The following is a 9,968-nucleotide window of genomic DNA, read 5'->3' on the forward strand; positions in this document are numbered from 1 at the left end:
ACTTGACCACCCACCCAAAACAGGACAAAAAACTCACCCAAATTAAAAGAACAAATAAAACAAAAAAAGCCAAAACAATGACGAAACAGAACCTAGGATGGTGGCCAATGCTTGGAATTGCAGCCCTGGGAAGATGGAGACAGGTAGGCAGATCCCCAAAGATCACAGGCCGGGCAACCTAGCCCACTTGTAAGCTGGTGAGAGACCCCCGTCTGAAAACAAGGTGGACAGCTCCTGAGAAATAATAATATTGCCCGCTGGCTTCTACAGGCCCATGCACAGATATGCACACTTCACACACACGCATACAAACACACACACACCACACGCACACACCACACCACATACACACACATACATACCACACACACATACACCACACACACACCATATACACACACATACACACCACACACACACCATATACACATATACACACCACATACACATACACCACACACATACACACAACACACACACATCATACACACACACCACACAATATACAACATGCATACACATTGCATGCGCACATACACACACACACACACACACCACACAGCACACACCCTATATTATGTGCTTTATGTACATACTCCCTCATTTTTCAGACTGTTTAAATTTGTTTGTGTTTTGGTCTTTTTGAGATAGGGTCTCATGTAGCTAAGGCTGGCCTTCAACTTGCTATCTGGCTAAGGACTGCCTGGAACCCCTGGTCCTCCTACCTCTGCTTCTGGAGTACTAGGAATACAGGCGTGCCTCACCACCATCCACAGTATCTCAAGACCTTGGTCTTTTAACAGCATGGGGCACGTGGCCCCACTTCAGCCCTTAGTCTCCAGACACTCAGTAGCCAAAGGAAGCCTTGTCCCCCTCCTAGACCAAGAGTTACCCCACTTCAGATTTGTAATTCTAGAGTTTCTGCCTTAGCTCAAACTTACTTCTTGTCATTTTTTTTCCCTAACTCCCAAGTCATCTACGAGTGCCTGCAACCTGTGGACTTTTTACTCCACCATGGGACGTGCTGTACAAGAGGGGGGACTCTCGACTCAGCTGTCCTGACTGCCGCTCCTTTAGTTGCATGGGCGTGGAGATACAACGGAGGCTTGTCTTTGCAGTTTCATTAAGATTATCACAAGCAATTTAACTGTTAGTTTTATAAAATAGCAAAAGTCCAACTAATGTCATATATTCATGATGTACTCTCTGAGTTGTAAACGTTACAACTGATGTTTCAGAGCATAAGCCATTACTATGTTAGCCATCATTTGCATTTCTGGAGAAACATGAAATAGTATTGAAGAAGTTTAAGCTACTGTTTTGAGGACTGACCATGTTTTATCCCCCCTAACAGGAACTCAAGTTGTGTTTCATGAAAAAAATTCAATTTCGTATGAAGTTAGTGAATTGTTTTCAGTCAAGATCTAAGTATCAGGTCAACATAATTGGCAGGTAGCAAAAACAAAACAAAACAAAAAACCCAAAACAACAACAACAACAACAACAACAAAAAACAACCACCATTTGAAAATGTGTTTCTTCAGAGCAAGGCTGCTGGCTTATCTCTGTCTTTTCACACCTAGCTCTGCTGGCTCCTGGCAGTGTCAGTTTTCAATAAAAGTTGATGCATCTTGTTTTAAATAACCAGAGTGCTCTTGGTGAATATGCCCATTGAAGCGAATATTCCTAACTGAGCTAAATTATTTATATTAAACTCAGTCTTCTTTCTTCCTTCCAAGTCCGTTCCTTTGTTGCTTATTTATATAGAGTGCAATTAAAGGTTGGCGACCGACTATTGCAGATGATGGAATATTGGTTGGGTGCCCGGAGCAGGAGGGGAGATTCACACCCTGTCTTATTCTTATCACACTATCTTCGGATAAGGGAGTCGAGACTTGGTTTGACGCTTTTGTATTTAGCCTGGCACTGTGTATGTTATTTGTCTCGAGTCTTTCATAGCTGAAAAAAAGGAGGCAGTGTCCTGAAGGAAGCTCTTTGAGGCGAGGCCCCTGGCCCGGTCATCTTCATGCGCCTGCTAACACCCTTCCATCTAGCTAAAGAGGAAAGGAAATGACTACCCTTTACTGAGTATCTGCTAACTCGGGCGCTTATGGGCACACAGAACATGTGATCCTACTCAATTAATGCAGCAATCTCGAGACATAAATTGCTCTTAATTTAGAACTGAGAAAACTGAAGAACGCCAGGCTTAAGGGAAATTGCCATAATCATGTAGCCACCAGCATCGCCACCATACACACAACTGTGGGCACAGAGGTCAGTCCCACTTCTCCATTCAGTGAGCACCTGTTCTAAAGCCTGTTCGCTCAGATTGCTCATTCTTTACCCTGGCGCGGACTTCATCCCCAAGGAATGTGCTTAATTTCCAGCAACAAGGGTCTGAGATGTCTTGGTGAAAGCACAGTGGGTTTTATATCTGAGTATATGTATTTATAAGTATACATATTTGTCTATTATTTATAGATTTTTTTTCATAGCTACTCAAAAAAGATATGTGGTCACTTCAGTCAAGAGTTTAGGAGGTCTTAAGAGAGTCTGGATCAGGGATGCGGAATCCACGGGTTAATTTAAGCTGTGCATGTCCATATTTCAGAGGAATGCTTGGGCCTGGAGGAATCGACTAAGGAAACCAAGAGCAGTGGAAAGAAGTCAAAGAGAACCATATTGAGAAGCATAACCTGTGGGAGGAAGAGGGGAAGTTCGAAACAAGAAGAGTCTGGGCCTCCCGTTCATGAAGAAGAGAACAGCAGAGAGCAGCAAAGGAAGAGAGGAACTCAGAGACAGCAACTGGGAGAATATTATCATAAGTTTGCTCAAAAACGCAAAACTGATGGCAAACTGACTAGACACGGTAGGGCCAGCAAGATAGTTCATCAGATAAAGGCACTTGCCCCCAGTTCAATGACCTGAGCCCAAATGATAGAATTAGAGAAGGAATTCTCACAGCTGTCCTCTGGCCACACATGTGCCATACATACTCCACACGTCCATACCTACACACACAACAAAATAAAAGTAAGAAAATAAAAGAAAGAGTAACTGATGAGCCATTGAGCCGCTGGAGGAGGAATAGAGATGGAATCAACCTTTGCTCTGAGCTCCGAAGAAGGGCAGTGAGCAAGTGAGGGTGTGTGAGTTCAGACCTCAAGAGTAGATTATTACTCACATGGACTTATGAGCTTCGTTATAATCTTAGCAAAGCCACATGAGATCCTGTCAGAAGGCAAGATCTCCCTCTTCCTTTGAGCAGTGGTTTTCAACTTTCCTAATGTTGTGACCTTTGAATTCAGTTCCTCATGTTGTGGCAACCCCCAAGCATAAAATTATTTCATTGCTACTTCATACTGTTATTTTGCTACTGTTATGAATCATAGTGTGTAAATATCTGATATGTAGGATATCTGCCATATGACACCCCCCCTCCCCACAAAGGGGTCTCGACTCACAGGTTGAGAAACACCGCCTGAGAGGGAACTTAATTCCCCAGGATGAACAGAATCATCTCTTAAAGCCATGAGAAAAACACGCAGTCACCTTGATACTGTCTATTCTCTTCTTCCTTTCTCCACAGGAAGACCTATTTCATCTAGGCTTTCATTGAATAAGCTTGTGATCCTCGTGCCTCAGCTTCCTCAGTGCTATGGCGACAGAATTGGACCATTACATCCTGCATTTGTGTGCAGGTAAAACACGGGTTAAAGTAAGCATTGTGAGAGAGAATCGCTGAAGGGAAACTGAGGTCCACGAAAGGGTTGAAAGCCTGTCTGGATGTTGTACATACACAGCGCTTGCTGGCTTTTATTTCCCATACTCCCTCTCAGTCTCACTCCTGCGCTTGTGTCTGTTTGTCCTTCTGTCTGCTCCTTTGCCTTCTCCTCCCTCCTCAGCGCTCTCCTTCTTCTGATACTGGGAGTGCTTTTCTGACTGCTCTCGGATGCCCTTTCCCATCTGCCATGCCTTAAGGTTTGTGTACATCCTTTATCCATTCTGCTTCGTGCTGTGTGTATAAAGGGAAGAGGATGTCTTTTGCTTTCTCTCTTATACTTCATGCTCTCTTGTTTTAGGGAAAAAATTCTACCAGATTAATATAATTCCCTTTCTACAAAAGGCAGAGCAAACTCAATTACAATTAAGTCATAGAACTTCAAAGTGTAAGATTTTGAACTTAGTTCACAGATATCGCTTCGGTTTTGACCTTTTCCTCTGTAGCAAGTGGGCAGGACATAGTATTTGTCTTCTTTCAAAAAAATGTAAAATGAAATGCTGAACTGCATTTAGCCTTTCCTCTCATATCTAACTGACAAATAGAGATGAAACTGAAGTTGAAAGAAAACAATCCCATTGTAATTAATATTTTCCTTTCAATAACTTGGCCTTTCATTTCTATAACAATTTTTAAATACATATATGTGCCCCCGAGTTTATGTGTGTAATGTATGTAATGTATGTATGTATACATGCAGATGCTCACAGAGGCCAGAAGTAGGCATCAGATCTCTTGGAACTGGAGTTACAAGTGGTTGTGAGCAGCCTGCCATGTGTGTTGGGAACCAATCCCAGGTCCTCTGTAAGAAAAGCAAGTGTTTTTCATGTCTGAGCCATCTCTCCAGCCCCAATATATTCTTAGCTTTCATGGTTTTGACAATGGGTTTATTTTTTTCTTAATGTTGTTTAGATTTTGTCTTATGTCACACATTTTATAAGCCAAAGCCACTGATACTGACGTCTTACACATTTTCTCCGACCCTTCCACTGTTGCTTCTAAGTATTTATGAAAGCAGACACAAGATGAGTCCTCAGGAAGTGCTCTGGAGAGGACAAGAACATTGGTGGGAAGTGGATCGCAATAGGCCAATGAGCTGAAGGAATTTAACGGTGGTTGTGCAGGAACTTTGTGATAATGCGCACACACACAGCCAGCAAGCTAGCGTCCACAGACAGCACAAACGCACATGACCATTAGAAGCAAATGGGCTACATTTATTTTGTACCAAGCCAAGCAGAAAACTCTAAAGACGAGTTATTTCCTGTTTTGAGGAACCAAAAAGGCAGTAAATATAGTTGAAGAGAGAGAGACAGATTGTGGCCAAGTTCTCAATAGCTCCAGTGAAGGCACAGTCTCTCCGGGATATGATTTGTGGTTCCTCAGGAAGGATGGTTGGCCTAGACAGAAGCCACTGCACGAATTCCTCTAACTTGGTGGCACTGAGGAAAAACCTCCATTTTCCTCCATGAACAAAAGTGAGCTTGATCCATGTACTGAAGTCAGGGTAAATATAAATATTTGACCTTACCTTTTTACAACTCACGGCTGCAGTCTGGAGGCTGTTATTTTTCTTCAGAGTTTCAATTTGAGGAGACATTGTTTTTTCCCTAATCTGGCTGGTGGGCTCTGGATAACTGGACACCCTCCCTGATTCTGCGGAAGAGATTTCGGTGTCTAGGTCCTTTGAGGTTTCTGGTTGTAGGAGCTTATGGAAGAGTTGTACAATTTCTTTACCCTTTCGTCCCTCCAGAACCTCTAGGCAGCGGATGCTGGAGTAAGAATTCTGGCTTTCCAGCTCCATCACCTTCTTCTTCAGAGAGTCGATGTCTTCTCTCATGGAGATGATGTCTTTGGTGACTGCGATTTGTCTGTCTTCACTGATGCTTATTCTGGTTTCTAGGGCTTCCACCTGCCTCTGATAATGGTCAATCTTTTCTTGGATACTTGATATTGCACTGGCAATGCTGGTCATTTGGCTGAGGAGTTCCATTTGTCCTTTTTTAATGTCTTGGAGCATTGCTGTTCGATTCATCTCTTCATTCAAACTGAGAGCATCTTGGTCACAGTCATAAGGAGCCGTTGTTGGGCGGCTAGTTGAATATGAGTGCTGGCTCTTACATTTCTGGTAAGCACTTTTAAGAGAGCGCCTGATCTTACGGAGACTGTGAGTACACACACGTCCAACAGCAGCTTCTACTCTTCGGGTGTGAAGTCGGTACATTTTTTTTTTCACTGAGATACAAGACACAAAGCGATGGGAAGCATGGCAGGAATCACAAGAAGAAATGATTTTGCTTTTTTGGCGTGGGATGGCCTTTTTCTTCCTATTTGTCGGTGATCTTTCCTGGTCACATTATTGAATATCCATGGAGAACAGCAAAGGCAGCAACAGGCAGGGTTGGGTGGGCTGCCTCTTCCAAGGCAGCCTAACTGAACTAACAGTCCATGGCATGTGAGCCTTCCTGTGGCCCTCATCTGATGCTGATGTCACAATGGCTGCTGGCCTAGAACACAGACATGTGCAGCACAGCGGGTGTCAACATTTTTGTCACAGGATGGGTATTTTTCACTTGTAAAAATGATAGAGGACTACAGAGGTTTTGTTTATGTGAGTTACACTTATTTGTATGTCATATTATAGATCAACAAAGGAAGTCTTAAGAACTTTCTTAGTTTAAATAAAAAACTCATTACATGTGACATAAATTACATATTTTATGGAAAATACCCTTTTTTCTTTTTAAACTTTTGTTTTTTTTTTAAATTTATTTCTTTCTTTATTAATTAATTAAAGATTTCTGTCTCTTCCCCACCACCGCCTCCCCTTTCCCTCCCCCTCCCCCAAGCAAGTCCCCCTCCCTCGTCAGCCCAAAGAGCAATCAGGGTTCCCTGCCCTGTGGGAAGTCCAAGGACCACCCACCCCCATCCAGGCCTAGTAAGGTGAGCATCCAAACTGCCTAGGCTCCCACAAAACCAATAGGTGCAGTAGGATCAAAAACCCATTGCCATTGTTCTTGGGGTCTCAGTAGTCCTCATTGTCCGCTATGTTCAGTGAGACCGGTTTTAACCCAGTATTTTTCAGACCCAGGCCAGCTGGCCTTGGTGAGTTCCCGATAGAACATCCCCATTGTCTCAGTGTGTGGGTGCCCCCCTCGCGGTCCTGAGTTCCTTGCTCGTGCTCTCTCTTCTGGTGCTCCTGATTTGGACCTTGCTTTTTTTTTCTTTTTAAGACAGGGTTTCACCTGTCCCAATCTGGCCTCATACTATATAACTGAGGGTGACTTAGACTTCTTATCTTCCTGCCACCATCTACCAAGTCACACTGGTGGCACCTACCTAATTTATGTGGTCCTGGGAATCAAACGCAGGCCTCTGCGAATTCTCAACAACTGTCCTATCTCCTTATTCCTAAATCTACTTTCTACAGAAAAAAATATTAAAAAATGACTTATTGATTTACATATGTGTTAAGTGTTTAAAATACCTAGATTAGGCCAGACATGGTGGCATACACTCAAGAGGCAGAGACGAAAGGATCTCTGTAATTTTGTGGCAAGTCTACAATCTATATATCATGTTGTAGGACAGCCAGGACTAAACAACCCCCCCCCCCAATCAAAGCAAAGCAATTAAATTGAATTCCAAGATTAACAGGAGAAACTTAAATTCTTATATATGTTTCTACTTTTGTGAGGCGCTGTTTTCGTTGAAATGTAGGAAGGAAGGGTGGCTCTGTAGGGATCTGATGTTTGAAAGTTATAACAGTCTTTCATAAATAATTATTCTTGCTTCTACCACTAAAACTTGACAAATGGCAATTGTTTTAGAAGTTGTTCACTATGTGTAATCTTAGAGCATATCAATGAATTTCATAATCTTACTACATTAAAATTCGTTGGCTCATCTTTGGTCTTGAATAGGTATCTGATAGCCAGCATTGGTCATGGTTAATTGTGGTTAATTGAATTATGCAGATCTTATAAGTAATGATTCCTTTTTATTATATGATAGCAAAATGTAATGGGGCTAGGTAGATGGCTTGGTGGATAGGCATGCTTTCTGTGCAAGCCATGAGGTCAACTGTAGGAGTAGTTTCCCCCACGCACTCAGCATGGTTCGATTCCCCAGCACCCATGTGAAAAAGCCAGAAATAATCATGTGGTAACTCCAGGTTGAGGGAACAGAGACAGGTGGATCCTGAGAGCTTGGAGCCAGCCAGCCTAAACATGGAACAGTGAGAGAAGAGACCCTGCCTCAAGGGAATAAGCCGAGAGTTAGAGAGGATAGAGGAGATACTCAGTGGCTTCCTCTTGCTTCTGTTTGTGTGCATGTTTATCTCTCTTGTACACCATACATGTGCATGCACGCGCGCACACACACACACACACACACACACACGCCACATTCATTAATGGCACCTCCAGTTTCACTAGGACAGCCCTTTAGGATTGTGAAATATGGTTGTAAATGCAAATCTTCCTAAGTTATAACTTTAGCTTAAAAGCTTAGAACTTATCGAGTTTGCTTTTTTTCATTGAACCAATAGGTTTCTCACATTCATTTTTAGTAAACATGGATTACCAAATGCCCCAGACTATAGATACCGTAATTTGTTGCCAGTCATCTGCTCAGATAAATGGCATTTCCTGAGACAAGAGGCTAGTTTGGTCTGAACGTGGAATTTTCTCTAGACAACCATCAGACTTCGGGAAGCAGCAGAACACATCATCTTCTTTACTTCCAAACTGTGTACAATAGAAAGGGTTGAAATTCAAAAAGCTTTTTTACTAAAAAAAAACCATGACTGCTTCATCAAAAGTTTTTGTGTGTGTGAGAGTGAAATTGTCCCCTCGCCCCCCCTTACTTGGGTTGTGCTACCGTATGCATTTATTCTTGGTCCTTTCTGATTTTACAGCCTTGGTACATCCTGAGGGACAACCAGCTTGATCCCCCCACGGTGTTTGCAATGTGCATTACAAAGGCAGGTGATGCCTTAGCGTTACCTTAATACATCTCTGCTCTCAAGGATCACCATCTGCCACACTTGGAGAACTATTGCCTCTGAGGGCAAAAGCAGTCTTGGAAACCCGTCTTTCAGAATACTAAATAATATTTTGTCCCTATGATGCATTGAGATAAAAGTTTTATTCTTGGAACATATACGTCTGAACATTGGAATCAAAGTGCTGTGCCACCTAATACTTACACGTCTGGAGGAGCGATCCTATCTCTCTGAGGGAATTGATGAAAGTTAATGTCAGTTATAACCAGCTACTAAGTCACTATTTCTCCTCTTCGTGCCCAATTGCAGGGTCAATCTTGGCACAGGTTTTGGTATAAACTCTGAACTTAGCCAAAAGTGGTTTAAGAATGTTGGCTCCCTGACAGCGCCTGGGGTTTTGCCTCACTCTATGTCTGAATTGCTGCTTGGCTCTTTCTAAAATGGCTAGTCACCTTTCCAGACTCTTGCTGGGAAAAGAAAATGTTCTCCAGGAAACAGGCTATGATGGGCATGGGGACCGAAGCCAGAAAGATTAGGGTCAGAATGGTCCTATTTACTTTGGCCAAGACCGTTGTATCCACCAGTGTTCACAGGAGCAGCCTAAGGACCGGTGAAGATTTCTAGAGCCAATACAAACATCTGAGACCAGAGAGGAAACAAGCAAACTATGGGCTCAGAGTACTAAGTGAAAGCTGTAATACTGAAGCGGTGAATGTTTAATTAGATATCTCTGAATTGTAATATGTATCTTCATTAATTGTCAAATTTATTCTCAATATTGAATAGGTTTGGAGGAGATTGGTAGATAATGCACTTGAATATTTCAGAAATTCCCACACTGGGGTGATTGCTGGTAGTCACTACTCCTTCAAGTATCAGCCTAGTCTCAGTGTCTCCCAGACACAGCATATGTATTCCTTGTTTCTGTCACAAAACCCCCGACAAAAGGGACGTAAGGCAGGAAGGATTATTTTGGCCAGAGTTTGAGGGTCAGATCACCATAGTGCAGAAGGCATGGCTACAGATTCATGAGGCAGTGGTCACATTGCATCAGCACCCAGAAAACAGAGAGATGTAAACACAGTGCTCAGCTTAACATGGGACTGAGCTTGCTTTCTGCTTCTCATTCCATACAGAGCTGCAGCCCAAGGGATGGTCCCAACCACATTAAAGTGGGGT

The 9,968-nt window shown here is 42.8% G+C and overlaps 1 protein-coding gene across 1 annotated transcript; it reads right to left on the reverse strand.

The window, feature by feature from the left end:
* Positions 1–5,030: 5,030 nt before the first annotated feature.
* Positions 5,031–6,008, reverse strand: Ccdc54 (coiled-coil domain containing 54). Its single transcript, XM_050163425.1, has one exon. The coding sequence runs from the start codon at positions 6,006–6,008 to the stop codon at positions 5,031–5,033; it is 978 nt and encodes a 325-aa protein (XP_050019382.1).
* Positions 6,009–9,968: the final 3,960 nt, after the last annotated feature.

The sequence above is a fragment of the Alexandromys fortis genome, unplaced genomic scaffold, assembly GCF_014885135.2.
Source record: "Alexandromys fortis isolate MF-2015 unplaced genomic scaffold, M_Fortis_MF-2015_v1.1 scaffold_131, whole genome shotgun sequence".
Lineage (NCBI taxonomy): Eukaryota > Metazoa > Chordata > Mammalia > Rodentia > Cricetidae > Alexandromys > Alexandromys fortis.